At 36.6% G+C, this 20,878-nt stretch overlaps 1 protein-coding gene across 11 annotated transcripts in view; it reads right to left on the reverse strand.

Annotated features, from left to right (window-relative positions):
• Window positions 1–1,570: 1,570 nt before the first annotated feature.
• The window catches only part of LOC144957386 (uncharacterized), a 295,052-nt gene continuing 275,744 nt past the window's right edge, over window positions 1,571–20,878 (reverse strand). For all 11 annotated transcript variants that reach the window (XM_078888647.1, XM_078888642.1, XM_078888640.1 and 8 more), the window contains 6 exons: window positions 19,423–19,533; window positions 17,626–17,796; window positions 16,162–16,340; window positions 13,570–13,750; window positions 5,916–5,975; window positions 1,571–4,865 (listed from right to left, as the gene is read on the reverse strand). In XM_078888647.1, the coding sequence (XP_078744773.1) occupies window positions 4,750–4,865; window positions 5,916–5,975; window positions 13,570–13,750; window positions 16,162–16,340; window positions 17,626–17,796; window positions 19,423–19,533 (818 nt within the window). In that variant the 3' untranslated portion in view covers window positions 1,571–4,749. The remainder of the gene's footprint in view (window positions 4,866–5,915; window positions 5,976–13,569; window positions 13,751–16,161; window positions 16,341–17,625; window positions 17,797–19,422; window positions 19,534–20,878) is intronic.

Consider the following 20,878-nt stretch of genomic DNA (forward strand, 5'->3'; position numbering starts at 1 on the left):
ATCAGATGTAGATTCCAAGAGCATACCATCAATGTTCTTAGTTTGAGATCACCAATAAGTCTCATCCGGACAAAAGCACGGCCCCCACTAAGAGGAATACACTCAAATGCTTACATTATAAATTAGAACAAATATAATAATACATAACAGAGAGATGATTTACAAGGAAAAAATATCATCTCCCAAAACAATAACTATGCATTCGACTGTTTCCCTCCCAGCCAGGACCCCGACCAGGGCCAGGACAAAACCAAGCAATCTCATTCCAAGACAAAGACAAAATGCAAGTTGGAAAACAGATATAGGGGGATAGAAGACACAATAAGTACCTCCCTGCCCACTATGGGAGGTAGGAACCCCACCCAGCTTCTCCAGCATGGATGCTGTTATAAAAGGCAATATACGAAATGTTCATACCATCTCTCTCTCTCTCTCTCTCTCTCTCTCTCTCTCTCTCTCTCTCTCTCTCTCTCAAAACCATACCCAAAAAAAAAATGATTTCAAAGTTTATGAATAAACAAATAAATAAATACACACCACATTTGTCATGGAAATTATATTTAAATTTTTTTTAAAATGGCATCAATGTCTATATATAGGGCACCGCATCTCTTTGACCCATAATGTACGTGGTCAGTAGAAATATGCTCTCTTCATTTTGTATTAATTTTTTTTTCATTTTAGGGGTAACACGACACTAATAGGCCATTTGTTTTTTTTTTATCTGGTTTTCAATTACACACAGGGTGATCAGATAATTCTGTAAAGTTCGTTGTTTGTTTGTTTTTAAGGGTTTTACGGCGCTTGCAACACATCAAGGTCATATCAGCGCCAGTAAAAAGGAAGAAAATGGGATAGTAACAAGTTCTAGAATTACAAATAAAGCACCCGAGAAAAAGTAAGACATAGGGGAACTCGGAACAAATAGGGATCATAGCATACCACCAATGTACTTAGTTTGAAATCGCCTATAAGTCTCATCCGGACACAAGCACAAAATCCAACAAAGAGGAACACACTCAAGTGCTAAAATCATACATTCAAAATAACAAATATCATAATACATAACAGAGAGATGATTTACAAGGAAAAAAAAATTATCATCTCTCAAAACAATAACTATGCATTTGACTGTTCCCCTCCCAGCTAGGACTCCGGCCAGGGCCAGGACAAAACCAAGTAATCTCATTCAAAGACAAAGACAGAAAGCATGTTGGAAAACAGATATAAGGGGATAGAAGACACAGTATGTACCCCCCTGCCCACTATGGGAGGTCAGGAACCCCACCCAGGGGGAAAATAAGAGATAAGTTTTGGAAAACAACTCTTCATTCTATTGAATCACTCTGTATGAATGTATTTATATAATAAAATTTTCAGCATTTCTAATAAAATTTCATTTCAGTAGGAATATAATTAATACATATCTATATACTTTTTTTTTTTAATCATTAAAAAATATTTTAAAAACGTGAGCTTTTATATAGCTCAATATCCACTAAACATACTCAAAACACTTTACGAGGGGTCCCTGACCAACAACACGTAACATGTAGAACGAGACATGGTGTCTGTTAGGCGATATTACAACTTTTTTTTTCAAACATAAAAAAACACTGTTAACGGCCAGGTACTCATTTTACACCTGAGTACAGTGAGAATGTGAGTAATGAGCTTTTTCCAAGGACTCAACTATGTGTCAACTGAGGCTCGAATCGAAGACCTTCCAATCAGAAAGCGAGTGTCATGCCACAAGTCCACATAGCTGCACAGAAAAGTTTGCTTTCATGACTTAAATTTGAGGGTCCAAAAGAAGTCAATATCCTCTTCTAAATAAGTTACAGGTTTGTTATCTTCATATTTTTCATATGTGCGCAATCATCTTAACCAATGGGAGCGATCTATATTCATGTTTCCGTCCAACCGAGTCATCAATCACGTGATTTGTTGCTGTCCAATGATTGGACATTTCTGAACAAATGTAAACACGATGCTTTGTTTATTAAAGATATAATCACATCCATGTGTCAAGCCGAACACAATGACCAATCGTGATGTTAGATAGTTCAAAATCTGTGAACACATTTCACTATGTAGGTCACTTTGAGCACAATTTGCAATGTGACCAATGACCTCGAGCACATGGAAAGTTAATATAGATCGTGCCCATTGATATTTAAAGTAAAAGGTTACTTATAAGACATGAAAAAAATGTTTTCTTATGTACCACATTTCCAGTATTGTGATTGATATATGCAACGAAAAAGACTTCACTGGAAGATAAAACCAAAAATATTCATTATGCGTACGTACTACAAGTAATATATAAAAGTATGTCTCTTGTTTTTTTACATACACGACCTGTGTCAAATAAAATCCCCTGTCCCTGAACTATAAAAAAATCAATGTTAAACACTAAGCTGCCAAGCACTGTGGATCGTAAACATTTTTGAACAAAAAAAAAAAAAAAAGGATGAGTTTAACCCTCTCCTTACCAACTATAGGAAAATCGTCACATTCGTTACGATACAACCAACATTTTTCTTATTCAAATTTCTCTTGTATATCATAAAATTTAAACAAAATGAACAGTGTGTTGTAGAGCATGTTTTGCTAAAGAAATTATTTATCGCAAGAACTTGCAGCTATCGTGTTTGAGTGATAAAAAAAAATATTTTTGTGTTAGTTGGGTGTGAAGATTTTGGGGAGAATCCTGAAAATGGCTGGCAAGGAGAGAGTTAACTGGTTCAAAAATTTACACCATGAAATTTTATAGAGTTTTGTTAAAATCAAAAATTCATAACAATAACAAACAAATCAGATATAATGTTCACATCATGATTATAATAATAATAATTAAAATTAAAATGACGCTATAAAAGTATAAAAGCTATACACACATTAAAAAATACAAAACAAATCAGTGATCATCGTAACATACAACACAAGATATGTCAAGAGAAATTCCTCACCAACTCCTATGAATACTTGAACAGCCTTTTCCCTCCCAAATAATCTCAGGTTAAAAAATCTTTGACACACTGAGTGAGTGTCGTTTGAATTCATAAATAATAGCATTCAATAGTCTGATATCACATCGCCCAGCAACGAGCAGCTTGGTTCTGAACAACGAAAATTGGTACTTTTTATTCTTCATGCTGGCTAGAACTTTTTCACATGTCGTGTGATCAGAATGTATAAAAGTCAAAACATGATCATATTTATATTTTTTAAATCTTCTGAAAACACTTTTATGATCGTCTGAGAAATATTTCATAGGGGCGTCCGCCATTGTTTCGATAGTTTAGAACCAGTTACTACATTACTATGCGTCATTACAAGGGAAGTGACGTCATGTCTGTTGTAGCCCATTGGGATCATGGGTTGACCGGTAAAAAGTGAGAAATCATAGGAAACCAGTCTTCTTTGGGGAAGGTTATGCATATTCATGAATACCAATGGAATTTAAGTTAAAATCTTCAGGAGAATCAATGTTTTTGGAGTAAATAAATAATAATTTTCTCGCCAAATACGTTTTGTCAAAATTTGGCATGATTATCATTTCAATCAATTTATAAGCTCGGTCTTTGCTATTTTTATCTGAGCATTCGTCCTTGAGAACAGCTACTATCCCACAGTCCCCGACCGGATTGGAACCTTCTACACTTATATCATGTCACAGTCATCAGCTTGTGGTGACAGACTTTACTATAGTATTCGACACACACACTAAAAAAATTTAATATGTCAAGCATTTTAGTGATATATTCATCATCATCATCATCATCATATTCAATCGTCAACACCATCAACGTCATAAAATAATTATTCTTGAATTTGTCTATGTTAAATGGTTGATACTTTCATATCAGTTTTTTAAATTTATTTCGTTCATTCTTTAAATCTTTTATGTTGTGAATGACTGAGAAGAATTATCTATTTATTTATCTATTATTTTGAAACAAGTGTCCAAAACAAGTGTCCAATAAGCAGAACATTGACTAAATTAATAGTTGCAGGACCTTTGAGAGGAGTGTCTCATGAGGAGTGTGGGAATGTTGAGCGATGGGGGTAATTTGGTCCAAGGGGTAAATAGTTATTATAGACAGGCAGGCCATTGACTGAAACACAACACTTGAGAGAAAGAAAAAAATGATGGATATCCGTTGGACTTCCTTCATTTTTGAGCTACAACTGGGGCCTTCAATTTGTAAATGATTTTTTTTTCCTGGAATATGAAATATTTAAGTTAGCACAAGATTTTCATCATCGTGTAGAAGGGGGAGAGGGAGGGGGGGGGGTAATCTGTATTCATTCTATGTAAAATGATGCTTTGAAGATTGTTTTAAAAAGGTCTATAGATATATACTTTCTAAATAATTGTAAAACCTGCAATCTTTGGTGAATTACATCAAAATCTTCAAGTTGTGAAAGCGCGCAATCACTTAACTCTCTTGAGTTTACTACCCTCACTGAAAATCAAACAAATTTGTTCCATTTTTTTCCATTCTTATAAACTCAAGAGGCTTAAACTTTTTACACTACCCACGATTGGTCTAGATGCACATATTAATATAAACATTTCTGATATAACCGAATACAATTCCTAGGCTTGTTTTTTAACATCGTTGTAATATTAAATACATCATATTTTGCATTGATTTGAGTTTGAGAGTACTTCCATCCATCGAACGATGATCCAATAATGAAATTTGATTATCGGAATAATTACTGGAAATCTCTGGTCATCTATGGACAATTTTCCTCGTCGGATCCATCTAGGCAGTCTGTGATGGAGTCACAGAAGTTGTTGGCATTCAGACACATTCCATTGCGACACGGCTTCTCGTCACTGGCACAGTTTCCTGGGGGGAAGAAGAGAAAGAATGGATCATAAGATGTTCATCACTGGCACAGTTTCCTGGGGGGAAGAAGAGAAAGAATGGATCATAAGATGTTCATCACTGGCACAGTTTCCTGGGGGGAAGAAGAGAAAGAATGGATCATAAGATGTTCATCACTGGCACAGTTTCCTGGGGGGAAGAAGAGAAAGAATGGATCATAAGATGTTCATCACTGGCACAGTTTCCTGGGGGGAAGAAAAGAAAGAATGGATCATAAGATGTTCATCACTGGCACAGTTTCCTGAGGGGAAGAAGAGGCACATCTTTACTGTATTTGTTTTTATTGACACTATGATTCCTTGATTTGGCTATGAATTAATTGCATTATTTTTTTTTTTCACTCAAAATTGATAATTTGTATTGTAAAGTGCCCAGAGCTTGTGTTTTACACGAGAATGTGCGCTGTATAAATGTATATTATTATTATTATTATTATTATCATTATTATTATTATTATCATTATTATTATTATTATTATTATTATTATTAGAGAAAGAATGGATTAGAAGATGCTCATCACTGGCACAGTTTCCTGAGGGGAAGAAGAGAAAGAATGGATTATAAAATAATGGGTGGAAAAAAAAGATAATGTCTTAACATTTTGTTAACTTGTTTTTAGAGCAAAAATAAATAACGTTAACTATTTTATATTACGATATCTACTAAATGAGCTCAAAGCACGTTACAAGTGTTTCCCAATCCAACAGCAACACTTAACATGCTGGGTGAGACATGACACTTGTGCAGACTTGCTTTGTCTGGCACCTTTCGTACACACTTGCTCAGTTTTTTATCTTTAAATGTTGTTAACTGCTTAGTACTCATAGAGAATGTGAGTGAAGAGCCTTTTCTGAAGGACTCCAACTATTCGCCGCTCAGAGAAAGGTTCTCAAACCCAGGCCCTTCCGATCTGAGGGTGAGTGTCATACCACTAGACGGCATAGCCTCTCCCGAACCTACAGCTGGTTTGAAGAGCAATGGCCTACATAATATTATATTAGTTCAATTTACCTTGATTGGTCCCCTTCGTTGTTTCTGGGTCTGTGGTTGGTTGTGGCAAACCTGCAGATTCTGTTAGGAATTACAAGATGGTGAGGAATTAGTAATAAGGAAAAAAAGAAAGCAAATTAATCTTGAGCATGTATACAGCACAATATCCAATAAATGTGCTCAAAGTTCCACAATGCCAATAACAAGACTTGTAAGATAAGATAAGACGCCTGGAAGGCCATGTTGAAATTCTTATTTTTTTCCGACAGAGACATTTTACACCTTAGCATGGGAAGAGAATGTAAGTAAAGAACCTTTTTCAAGGAGTCACCTTTGCACTGCTCAAAGGCGTACTCAAACCCTGGACTTACCAGTCCGAAGGCGAGTGTCATACCACAAGACCATAAAGTATACAGCACACTATCCAATAAATGTGCTCAAAGTTCCATGTCAATAACAAAACGTGTAAGATAAGATAAGACGCCTGTAAGGCCATGTTAAAATTCTTGGTTTTTTTTTTCGACAGACAGGTACTCATTTTACACCTGAGCATGGGATGGGAAGAGAATGTCAGTAAAGAACCTTTTTCAAGGAGTCAATCTGGCACTGCTCAAAGTCGGACTCAAACCCTGGACCTACCAGTCCGAAGGCGAGTGTCATACCACAAGACCACAAACCCACAAAAATGAGTAAAAAATGAAGGTAAGTATTTGTAAAAGGATTTTTTTTTACCAATTAAAATGTCATGAAAAATACCAATCGGAAGTGTCTTTTAATAATAAATATGCTAGATTTTTAAATTGATTTTTAGTATTCAAATTGCAAATCCATGCATGCCTAACTCGGTGTAAAAATTGAAAGCATCATCAAGCTTTAACTATGACATGGAACTCACTAACCACCATGATCGGATTTTTAAAACCAAAATAACAAATGAATTTCGTCTGATGACTCGGCAAATATCAACAAACGGGTATCTTTCATAGAGAGAAATTCTATCAAACAATATTATCTCTCTGGTTATTACCATTAATGGTATTGTGATAAAAATGGTGAAATAAATATGAGGTCAGATTTTGAATCAGAATCGAACCATGCTTGCAATAATGCTTTTTAATGTTTACTTAATGCTTTACGCTATAGATTTTCAATTTGTGAAAAACTAAGAGATAGGTTAGTAACAATCAAACCTTCCGTTAGTCAATTATTTCTTGCTTATTACTGCCCTTGGTGATTAATTCATATCATTATTATAAATCATCATGATCTCTTCTTTCTCTTCTTTCCTCTTTGCAGCCTCGGGTTAAATCTTTTCAAAATTGTTTAAATTTTTTTTACAAAAGTCCAGGTCAAATTTTCAAAAGATATTTCGCTACTCATTGTATTGCAATACATACGCATGCCAGTGCTCAACCTATCCACGAATACAAAAGACATAAGGTGAAAAACTAAAGTCCAATTTCTTTGACATGCAGAGGATGCAAAATCTTAAGTCCAAGAGCATACAATAAAATACATCATCAACCACAACACATATCATTTCAATACTGAATCATGGGAATCGCTGGCTGACGATCGCAGCGGCTGGAGATATGCGGTGATGGAGGGAGTAAAAAGAGGTGAGGAGAGGAGAAAGAAGAAGTTTGAGGAGAGGAGAGCAAGGAGGAAAGAGAGGCAACAGATCCAAACACCAAACACACAGTCAAACTACGTGTGCAACAACTGCGGTAGAGACTGCCATGTATGGACTGGTCTGCCGAGTCACACCCGTCGCTGCTCTCAACAAGACTGATGAGACCAAAGCCACTCAGGGCGCAAACCATCGTCTCTTGAGACGGAAGGATGCCTAGTACTGAATCATAAAAGATGTGATGGAATAAAATTCTACAACCAGACTCCCATAAACAACAACAAACTGAGCATTTATTATATAGCACAATATCGACTAAAAATAATAAAATCGATTTACAAGGGGTCCGTCCCTAACCAACAGCAACACTAAACATGTAGGACGTGACATGACGCCTGTGGTGTGATATTATTACACTTTTTTGGGACAGAAATAATGCTATTAACACGCAGGTACTCGTTTACAACTGAGAATGTAAGAGAATATTGAGCTTTTTTAGAAAAAAAAAAGCTTTTATAGATCGCAATATCCACTGAATGTGCTCACAATTCATTACAGGGGGTCTCTGACCAACAGCAACGGAACATGACGCCTGTTGGCGATATTACAATTTCTATTCGAACAGAGAAAACACTGTTAACAGCCAGGTACTCATTTTACACCCGAGTACGGTGAGAGAATGTAAGTAAAGAGCATTTTCCAAGAACTATGCGCCGTGCACCAGGCTCGAACCCCCAGGACCTTCCGATCCGAAAGCGAGTGTCATACCACAAGACCACATAGCCGCATGAGTAAAGAGCCTTTTTCCAAGGACTCAATTCAACTATGCACCGATCAGAGCAGGACTCAAAACTAGAACATACCAATCAAAAGGCAAGTGTCCTATCACCAGACCAAATAGCTGCACAACAATTATAGGATTGGGGTAAACAAACCTCAAGCTTGTCTTGTAGATTCGGGTGACTTAACCCTCTCCTTACCACCTACAGCAAAATTATCACATTTGTTACAACACAATATACATTTTTCTTCTTATTCAGATTTATTTTGTACATCATAAACTTTGTTCAATTAAAAAGAACATAAAGTTGTTTTGTAAAGTGTCTTGTTTGAGCTTAAAAAATCAACTTTTCTGCTGGGTAAGCCTGCCATTTTGGGAGAATACTGAAAATGATCGGTAAGGACCAAGGAAAGTGTTAAGAGTACAAGATATTCCTTGAAATGCAATGATTACAAAACAGTCCAACATGAAATAGTTGGATTGCCACAGAGCATCCAGTCAATAAAAAATGCCAATCTAAATTGCATTTCATTTTAATTTATATTCCGGTTATAACTTTAAGCAGCTTCAATGAGATCAAAAACAGGATTCTGTGCCAAGAGCATGACGTTCTCTTTCACGATGATCAAGAGCAAGCTCTATTGACATATTTTGTCAAAGAAAATAATCATAAATCTAACAATTCTTCTGTGAATTATGTCCACGGACGACTTTCAGAGGATCAAAACCTATTTCCAAACTTGTTAGAATTTTTTCATGTCCTGATAACTACCAACGTTCTTGTTTTACGATCCTATTCCTATCCATTATTATAAATTTTCTTAACTTTGCAGTTATTTTCTTTCATTTATTTTCCATCCGAAAAGACTCCACGTCTTATCAAAGGAAATAATTTCCACAAACTTAATAATATTCCTGCTGGGACAAAACCAAAGCTTACAAGTTTCCTCTTTAAGCCAAGTTATCCTATTTGACTATAGCGTCAAATAGAAATAAGACGGTCACTTTGTAAAATGTACTTGACATAGGTTGGTGAACAATCTAGCTATAGTTTTACTTGATATCCCGATAGCTTTTGACAATGTCTTTTCAAACAAGAGATTACTCCAAAAACTCCATAGCAGGCACTGGAAGTAACAATATGATAAAAAAAATAGAATGTCTTTGTGACCATACAAATCATTTCCTAAACCCCTCAAAAAAATAGACAGAGAAAAACAAAATCAAGCATCAACAGGAGCACCACAATGGTCGGTCCTGGTTCCAACTTTAAATTCCAATCAACCTGATATTATATAATGCAGTCCAAACTATATAATTACATCATCTTGTATGAGAAAGACCGCATTTCATTTATTGATAAGGATCTAGAATTTCATTTATGGGGAAACCAGTGGAAATTTTGTTTGATTACACAAAGAAAAAAAAAGAAAAAAAAAGAAAATAAAAACAGAACAAACGAAAATAAATAAATAAATAAATAAAATAAAAGAATGAAAAAAAAATTTAAAGATAGAAAGACAGATGGAAGGTAAGGAAATAATAAAGAAAAAAAGATCAAAATAATAATTTTTAAAAGGATTTTAAGGCACTTGCAACGCATTGAGGTCATTTCAGAGCCAGTAAAAAGAAAGAAAATGGGATGGTCAACAGGTGTAGATTTGGAATTTAAAACACACGAGAAAAAGAAAGACAAAGGGGAATTGATTCAAATATGGAACAGATGCAGTTTCCAAGAACATGCTTTCAGTGCACTTAGTTTGAGATCATCTAAAAGTTAGATCCAGATACAACCACAGAAACCCACTACGAGAAACACATTCAAATGTTTACAAACCATTATTATCTAAAGGAAAAAAAAATAACACTAAATAACAGAGAGATGACGTACAAGGAAAAAAATCATCTCTCAAAACTAAAACTATACATTTGACTACCTCCCTTCCAGTCAATGACTTCGGCCAGGGCTTGGACAAAACTATATAATCCCATTCCCAACCAAAGACAAAAAGCAACTCGGAAAACAGATATAGAGGATAGAAGACAAAGGGTGAACTCCTGCCTACTATGGGAGGGAAAGAAAGAAAATAAATAACACAACTGAACACTAAAAACCCCAAATTGAGATCATCGTGGCAAAAAAATACTGAACGAAAATTATATCATAACTTCAAAAAAAAAGGACAGTAAGCTGAATGACGTACGTTTTAGGCAATCGGCCCTTTTTCATCCAGGAACAAAGACAAACAACAACAAAAAATTAATAAAGTTCAGAAATAAGCGTGAAAAGGTTAATTGCAATCAGGAACAAGAACATCTCTGTCCAAGAAACACTCCTACAGGAAGTGCAAAAACACAACAAACACTCTTACAGGAAGTGCAAAAACACAACAAACATTCCTACAGGAAGTGCAAAATCACATCACACAAAAATTCACCATACCAACATGCTCGGAGTTTGTTAACCTGCCTTGTCTTCTTAGAAAGTTTTAACACATTCGGAAAAAGCTCATATTTGTGTATCATAAACAACAACAAAAAAGCATTTTTAAGATATATTTTTTAAAAAGACAGAAAGAAGAGTGCACAATGCCAAGCTTGCAATACCAGAACAGACACACACCAACTACACATTCTTTCCTTTGATGATCCACCTATGTACACACCACTACACATTCTTTCCTTTGATGATCCACCTATGTACACACCACTACACATTTTTTTCATTTGACGGTCCACCCGTGGAATTATCTCCATAGAGGTGTGTACTGCACAGACTGGCTGGCCTGATACTTTCAATTGGATATAGGACGGGTGTCTGTAGAAATTGGGTTATTTCGAGATGTATAAGTCTTGGTATAAATGCAATATAAGATGCAGGTCGGATCCAAGATTATGGGGGGACTGAAGAAATAGTGAAAGATGACAGAAAATAAAAAAGAAAGAGAAGGAGGAGGAAGAAGGTGGGGCGGGGGGGGGGGGGGAAGAGGAGGAGGAGAAGGAGGAGGAAAACGATGATGTTGACATTTTTGAGGGCAGTATGGGAAAGGGCCGAAGAGTAAGAAGAGTTTAGAGAAAAAAAAGTATCCTCCAGTCCCAGATGAGTGAGAAGAAAATAGCATGATTATGAATCATCGGGTGTTTCGTTCTTTGGTTTTTGAATGTTTCATTTCTATCGCAACATATTTTAGACCATAATAGCACCAAGAAAAAAGTATGAGGGGAGGACCAGATAAAAGGGAGAACAGAAAAAGAAAAAAAAAGAAGGAAGATGTATTGTGCCTATGACGGAATGCAGAATGAGTTCCACACAGTGGCTCCATTCAGACCAATGCATCAATAAATAAAATCAATACCTAACAGTTACCACGCACTAAATTATCAATCTAAAAAAAAAATAGAGATGATTCACAAGGGGAAAAAAATCATCTCTTAAAATAGGTGCATGGGATCAGCAACCATTCCTTAATCGTTGTGAGCTATGATCCCCACCCATAATTTTCTATAACCCTTTGTGTAAAAATGTACATGGTCCACCGAGAGAGCAAAAGAATCCGACAGTTTTGTCTCACACTGCACTTGCAAGGGGAGTAGTCACTGTAATTATTTTAAAAATTGAACAAAGCCACTTTATCCCATTTACAACGAAACAGACAGATTATATATAGATTGAACAAAGCCACTTTATCCCGTTTACAACGAAACAGACAGATTATATATAGATTGAACAAAGCCACTTTATCCCATTTACAACGAAAACAGACAGATTATATATAGTAGCCCTGATAGCGACATGCCTGCCATTACTAGACTGGGCGTAAGTCACGTAGTCATGAATTATCTGATGGTTTTCACACAAAGACACACATACACACACACACACACACACACACCCCAAAAAAAAAACACAAAAAAAAACAAAACAAACAAACAACAAACCAGAAGTGTTACATTAGTCATTCAGCCATCGATCCATAGGGAAAGACCCGAAATCTACAAGAGACTGAAATTCATCCCAGTTCATGTCATCAACAGCCTTCATCAAACGAGTCATCCTAATTAAGATGACCCCTAACCATCCAATGTTCATTCATTCTAATTAAGATGACCCATAACCATCCAATGTTCATCAATCCTAATTAAGATGACCCCTAACCATCCAATGTTCATTCATCCTCATTAAGATGACCCCTAACCATCCAATGTTCATCCATCCTAATTAAGATGACCCCTAACCATCCAATGTTCATTCATCCTAATTAAGATAACCCCTAACCATCCAATGTTCATTCATCCTAATTAAGATGACCCCTAACCATCCAATGTTCATTCATCCTAATTAAGATGACCCCTAACCATCCAATGTTCATTCATCCTAATTAAGATGACCCCTAACCATCCAATGTTCATTCATCCTAATTAAGATGACCCCTAACCATCCAATGTTCATTCATCCTCATTAAGATGACCCCTAACCATCCAATGTTCATTCTTCCTAATTAAGATGACCCCTAACCATCCAATGTTCCATTCTGCTTTTGTTACAGATTTGCATTTATTAGCCCAAAGTCCTTTTGTATCTTATCGATTTAGATCAGCAAAGTATTCACATTTAACAAGCATTTAATTTTTTTTAAAAAAATAAAATAAAATTCCCTGTATTAATCCCATAGGGGAATTTTGTCTCTAGGGTCTATTCCAAGGGAAGACTGGAATAACTCAGGCGTCAGCTGCAGTGCAGCGCTGCAAATTGAGCTATGGCGAGGTGACTTGCTCAAGGCCACAGAGCACAGCAGCGGCTGATCGAACTCTGTAACTTTTGGGTACGAAGCAAAGACGGAACCACTGAGTCACGCTGCCTCTTATATAGTGCAATATCCACTAAATGTGTTCAAAGCGCTTAACAAGATGTCCCTCATCAGCAGCAACACTTAACATGTAAGACGAGACAAGACGCCTATGAGGCGATAATACAATATTTTTTCGGACAGAGACAACGTTGTTAGCAGCCAGGTACTTATTTTACATCTGAATATGGTGAGAGAATGTGAGTAAAGAACCTTTTTCCGAGGATTCAACTGCTGGACTCAAACCTTGGACCTTCTGATCTGAAGACTAGAATCATACCACTAGACCACATAGCTGCACATTTATTCAATATCTCTGAAAACTAAGTATGGATGGAACATTGATAGTTAAAATTCTTAATATTTCTGACCTTTTATGAATAAAATCAAGTGTATACAAAATAAAAGAGTTCTCACGTTCGTAGTAAGTTGCACATGAAGTGCCCAGTTGAAGAATATCGTCAATTCCAAAGGCAGCCTTCTCAACAGCTTCACCTCGTTCAGCGACAAAGGACAGCCTTATCTCCCCTTGAGGAAGAGTCACACACTGAGACTTCCACCCTTCGGTTGTGTTGGCAGAGGTGGACCAAACCTCCGTCTGTAGTGGAAATACACACAATAAATCAATGTTATATGAATATGACATGTTTTTGTTTTGTTTTTAAGGGTTTTACCGCGCTTGCTACGCATTGTCATATCAGCACAAGTAAAAAGGAAGAAAATGGGATAGTAAAAAGTTCCAGAATTACAATTAAAGCACCTAAGAAAATGTGAAACAAAGGGGAATTGGTTCAAATAGGAAACAGATGTAGATTCCAAGAGCAAACTATCAAAGAACTTAGTTTGAGATCACCTAAAAGTCTCATCCAGAGACAAGCAAAGGTCCCCACGAAGAGGAACACACTCAAATCTTTACAAATCATATATAATATAAAGTAAACATAACAGAATACAAAGAGATGATTTACAAGACAAAATCTATCATCTCCCAAAACTTTAACAATTCACTGTTTCCCTCCCAGCTAGAGTATCCGGCCAGGGCCATGACAAAACCAAGTGATCTCATCCCAAGACAAAGACAAAAAGCATGTTGGAAAACAGATAAAGGGGGGATAGAAGACAGAGTAAGTGCCTCCCTGCCCACTCTGGGAGTGGGAGGTCAGGAACGCCACCTAGAACATGACTTGACTTCAATCATTTGATATATTGATATGAAATAGGACATTCGCATTGTAAATCATTTTTTTTTCAATTTAATGTTGCTTGTTGGTGTATAAATCCACCGAGCACATAATTGAGTGAACATTAAAAATAAAAGAAAGGAAAAAAAAATCAATTCATTGCAGTGACGATTTGATCGCACAACTATCTTGACGTAAGCAGAAATTTATCTCATATGAAATTATGCGCCCAAAATTACATTCGTTGAACATCTCTTAATAAATTGAGCTTTATATAGCGCAATATCCACTAAATGTGTTAAAAGCGCTTTACAAGGGTCCCTTGTCAACAGCAACATTTAACATGTAGGACGGGACATGCCGCCTGTTAGGCGATATTACAATTTTTCGGACAAAGATGCTGCTGTTAACGGCCAGGTACTCGTTTTACACCTGAGTACGGTGAGAGAATGTAAGTAAAGAGCCTTTTCCAAGGACTCAACTTTGCGCCCAGCGCGAGGCTCGAATCCAGGACCTTCCGATCCGAAAGCGAGTGTCATACCACAAGACCATATAGCCGCACTAATGGTACAATCAGCCAGCATGTACATATTAGCTGGTCTGATAACCGAAAATAATCATGGCCTGCTTTAATATTGTTGTAATGGACAATATTTTTGCATCTGTTGAAGAGTACTTCCATTAGAAACGACAATGCCTTTTTTTCCGCCTTCCTTATCTCGCAACTCTTCCTGCATCCACACTCGACGCCCTTTTCTCACATTTACATTGTTTCCACATTTGACGAAATGTGATATTCTGTAAAAATACATATTTGTGTTTGTGTTTTTTGTCTCCTGACGAAGGCCAAGGGCCGAAACGTTGTTCGTTTTGTGTTGTTCCCTTATATATGAGTCACATCTACTCACTTTATTTTTCTCTCCATTTTACTGGCTCATTTAGGCACCTCTAGCTTTGACAATTACTTCCTACCCCATTTGGATAAAATGCTTGTCTATCCCAGAGATCTAAGAGCCCAAGTTACACATTCAATGCTGGAGGGGGGGGGGGGGAGAGTTTAAAACATCGGGATCCGAACCTTAGCTGATTATGGGCCTGTTTAACATTGTTGTGAGGGGCAATATTTTGCGTCATTTTTTTTTGAGATTTCCATTAAAACAACAAGCTCATAATGATTGGGTTATCAGACCTGCAAATAAGCGCATTTCACTCGGGATCAATCTCAGTCTCTTTGCATTAAAAAAAATAAATTATCCTTTTGCGCCACGATATCATAAGATATCGTCGCCAAGCCATTCCACGAAGGAATATAGATAACTCATCAAACAAGATGTTTGCTGTCAACAGGAATCACCCATGTTGTCCAAGTGAGCAAATTGGGGGTTATTAATAATCTTGCTCAAGTAAAAAAACGAAAGTGCCTGAAGCGGGGCTCGAACCCGGGTTTTCCGGATCACAGTGCAGTGCCTTGACCACTCGGCCACTTCGCCCCCTCTTTGCATTATAAAGGTAAAAACAGGACAAACACAAAAGGCAGAGGCAGTCTTAACCTTCTCCTTACCAACCATCGGAAAATCGTCACATTCGTTATGATACAACCAACATTCAAATTTCTTTTGTACATCACAAAGTTTAAAGAAAATGAACATTGTGTTGTAGAACATGTTTTGCTAAAGAATTGATTTATCGCAAGAACTAACTGCTATTGTGTTTGAGTGATAAAAAATATATTTTCGTGTTAGTTGGGTGTGAAATTTTGGGGAAAATCCTGAAAATGGCTGGTAAGGAGAGGGTTAAAACAAAAACTATTTCAAACCAAATATTTTACCGGAGTCACTGGGCCCTGCCCGCTCACGAGCAGTCTAAGGGTTCCTGTATCTTCTACGTCAGGAAGTCGGTACATGGCATGGTAGAAAAACACAAGGCCATTTCCCATAGACAGGAAGTAAGGGGATGTAAGGATTGCTGGCCCTCCAGCCTGGATGGGGTCTGCGATGAAATAATAACCTGGAAATAAAATAAAATGAAGTATGATCAGAATGTTCCAGATCTTTTCAATGACAATGCTTGTATTTGAATTGAATTGAATAAATTATTAATTGTCGGTAAAAAAAAATACATACATCTTTTATACAATAATAACAACTAGAATTTAAAAAAAATTAAAATGCCCTTATTTAATTGTTGCAACAACTAGTAAGCAAGGGGGCAGCATGGTTCAGTGGTTCGGTCTTTGCTTCATACCCAAAAGGTACTGAGTTCGACTACCTGCCTCTTTGTGTGGCCTTGAGCAAGTCATCTCGCCCTAGCTCACTTTGCGGTGCTGCACTACAGCTGATGCCTGGGTTATTCCAGATTTTACTTAGAATAGACCCCAAAGACAAATTTCCACTTGGGGATGAATAAAGGGAATTTATTATTTATTATTATTAAGTTACAAATAATGTCATCATTATTTCCTATGCAAGCCTCCAGCCTCTGCCAAGCACAAGGAAAAAAAAATTATAATCAGCAACAAATAAGACAAAAGAACAAAAAGAAGCGATTAAAATTCTTTTTCTTTTTAATAATGAAAACTACAAATAATTTTTCAGTTTTTCCTCAATCACCTACAAAAACTAAACAAATAACATTGTAAATGTAAGAATATGATTTTAAAAAGTCAAAGATAAAAGACAAAAAACAAACCAAAAAAATAATTGAAGAGTGGTTTTCCAAAACTCCCTAACTCTGTTTCTTTCTATTTTGAGATATTGAGGATTATTTCCCCTGAAATTTCTCATTCGGTTTGTTATTTTACCACATTTTAAACTTCAAATTTATATGAATCTAGAGAAATTCATGTGTCAATTGATGGTTAAAACAAAGTTTACGTTTCAATTTATTTCATTAATGTGGAAAATCTCAAAAAGTAGAAAAAATCGACTTAACGATTTTTTGGAAAAGTATCCTTCAATTATAAAAACAAATACAAAACACACAATCAATAGGGAATGAGATTAGCGGAAGAGTAGCGTCCCTTGATTGGACGTCACCAATGGAAAAGTTATTAGAGAGAGAACGTCATGTTGGTTGTGCGCATGCGTCTCTCGTCCTCGCTTCCGGTGAAAGCGGCATGAGACACTTCACCGAAAGCGAGGACGAGAGAGACGCATATGCAAAACCAATTTGAGGTTCTCTCTGTAAGGTGACGTCCAATCAAAGGACGCTACTCTTCTGCTAATCTCATTCCCTATAACGAAGAAAACAGATGTCTTTTGTTTTTAACTAGATATCTACTACTGATACTGACCACTATAATCTCCCACGGCCCCCTTGGTGTGGTCGAAAGCGGGGCCTGTCACCAGACTATCGTGTGCTCCAGTGGTGTGTGCCCAGTGAAACTGCCCAGGCTGCGAAGAAATAACCGAATAGCCACAGACAAACTTCTGCTCGAAGTCACAGCTCACTGACCTTTTAGACTCTGCAATGACACGACAACAGTTACAAACCTTTATTGATAGGAGAAATGAGATTAATGTTGGAAAAAAAAAAGATTGAAATTAATCAGAAATGATATTTGAATCCTACATGTTACGGTCGAGGAAAGGTGATTTTATGCGGCTATGTGGTCTAGTGTTATGACACTCGCTTTCGGATCAGAAGGTCCTGGGTTCGAACCTCGCGCTAAGCGCATAGTTGAGTCTTTGGAAAAGGCTCTTTACTCACATTCTCTCACCGTACTCAGGTGTAAAATGAGTACCTGGCCGTTAACAGCGTTGTCTTTGTCCAAAAAATTGTAATATCTTCTAACAGGCGTCATGTCCCGTCCTACATGTTAAAAGTTGCTGTTGACCAGGGACCCCTTGTAAAGCGCTTTGAGCACATTTAGTGGATATTGCGCTATATAAAGCTCAATCTTTTTAAAGCTCAATTTTAATTTTAGAGATGTATTTTTTTCCTTGCTTTTTTTCTTTCTTGCTTTGTCTGGCACTGTTTCATTCACAGTTCACTTTTTTTCAGGACTTTATCTGTCACTGAATGGTATTATGTCAGGATTAGTCTTACAACTAAAAATGACTTTAGAAGGACACGTTTTCTGGCCAAATTTTCATTTTTTTTTTTGTCACAGAGTAATATTTGCGAGATCCAATACCTATCTATCCAACTGATGCTTCCTAAAAGGCATCCCACAGACCATGACAATTTCTGTCACAGAGAAGTTTGTTGCTATATCCAATATCTATCTATCCAACTGCTACTTCCTAAAAGGCATCCCACAGACTATGACAATTTCTGTCACAGAGTAGCTTTCTTGCTATATCCAATATCTATCTATCCAACTGCTACTTCCTAAAAAAAAGGCATCCCACAGACTATGACAATTTCTGTCAGAGAGTAGTTTTTTGCTTTATCCGATACCTATCTATCCAACTGCTACTTCCTAAAAGGCATCCCACAGACTATGACAATTTCTGTCACAGAGTAGCTTTCTTGCTATATCGAATACCTATCTATCCAACTGCTACTTCCTAAAAGGCATCCCACAGACTATGACAATTTCTGTCAGAGAGTAGTTTTTTGCTTTATCCGATACCTATCTATCCAACTGCTACTTCCTAAAAGGCATCCCACAGACTATGACAATTTCTGGATTCTATTACACGATTGATTAAATGTTTCCATTTTCCCAATAAATGGACACAAAGATCATTTCCGATTGTAATCATGTATCATTTTTCGGGTATTTATCTTTGTCGAGATAACAAATGAATAAAACAGTGAATAGATTTGTTAGATTTTCATTCATGTTGAATGCAATAGAAATAAAGTTGTTTTTTTTGAATAGATAAATATATAGTGTAATATCCACTAAACGTGCTCAAAGCAACATTTAACGTGTAGAACAAGACATGACACATGATTTAGTTTTCAGACACAAGACAAAAACATTAATGGCCAGTAACTCTTTTGACACCTGAATACGGTGCGAGAATGTGAGTAAAGAGCCTTTTCCAAGGACTCCACTATGTGTTCAAATGAACAAAAAGAGGTAAAGTCGTATTCATTGAAGGAGTTGTATGACCTTTTGCGGTCAACTGTAACTCACCACAGACACTTCCCTCATCATCTTTTTTGGGGCAGTCATCTTTCTTGTCACACAGACGAGAACTGGAAATGCATGGACCCGACTGGCACTTGAACTCGGACTCCGTACACTCTGGAAAATAGAACAAGACAAATCAAAGCAATTATCAGTCAGGTGAAAATAAAAATTATTCATACAAGTAATTCCTCATGATATGCTATTATTATCATTATTACTATCATTGTTTGCCTTGCTTTATTATTGATTTTACTTACTTGATTTGTTAATGAAAATATAATATTATATTCTTGTATGAGTTATATTGGCAATTGGCTAAAAATAAACGTTTGAATCCTTGAATCCTCATGAGATACTACAGGCTATGGCTAAAATAATTATATTCAAAGGGATACCGATGCGAGCGACCCGTTAGCTCAGTTGGTAGAGCACTCACTTCACCCCCAAAGGGACTGAGATCTATCATTCACACTGTACTAAATTAATCATGTCACTCCCGTCATTCAATCCTCCCTGTGTTCTTGTGGAAAATGTGTTGAAATAATGTGGGGGTCTTCAATGTCTATTATGTTATGTAGTAGTTTTTTCTTTAATAAAAAAAAAATAGAGCATTTATATAGCGCAATTTCCACTAAATGTGTTCAAAGTGGTTTACAAGGGGTCCCTGGTCAACAGCAACACTTAACATGTAGGACGGGATATGACGCCTGTTAGGCGATATTACAATTTTTTCGGACAGAGACAACGCTGTTAGCGGCCAGGTACTCATTTTACACCTGAGTACTGTGAGAGAAAGTGAGTAAAGAGCTTTTTCCAAAAGCTCAACTATGCACCGAGCGAGGCTCGAACCCAGGACCTTTCGGCCCGAAAGCGAACACAGCCGCACGTAGTTTGTTCCATTTGTATATCGTTTTGAGAGATTTTGTAATTGACTGTTCTTGCGGATGGCTGGAGGAATTTGTTCATGTGATGAAGCATGGTTGAGTATTTGTTTTTTTTTAAATTGCTAATTCAAAGATGTGTAAAACTGTCTGTGAATGATACAATGCAAGCTATGTGAGATTCTGTATTTATAAACTATTGTATAAGGCATTTAAAGGATAATTCCTATATTAAGCCTTTAGTGAGATAAGATAAGATAAGATAATGGAGCATAGTATGGAATGTTTATGGCAAGTGTTTGCTTCAGACTGTTATAAAATACCACATCAAAATTTGTTTAAACTCTTTAATAAAAAAAAACAAAACCCAGAAAAATCAAGTGGGCAAAAATGGGAGTTGGTAATTCTCCATATATAAAATATATCACTCAAAGAATTTAGTTTCGCATCCGTCCCTATTCTGAATGTTTTAACCCTCTCCTTACCGCCCATAAGAAAATCGTCACATTCGTTAGGATGCAACCAACAATTTTCTGATTCTGATATCCTTTGTACATTATAGCGATGACAATTAGACA

Source organism: Berghia stephanieae, chromosome 11 (assembly GCF_034508935.2).
Source record: "Berghia stephanieae isolate SIO BIC M18660-M18661 chromosome 11, UCSD_Bste_1.3, whole genome shotgun sequence".
Taxonomy (NCBI): Eukaryota; Metazoa; Mollusca; class Gastropoda; order Nudibranchia; family Aeolidiidae; genus Berghia; species Berghia stephanieae.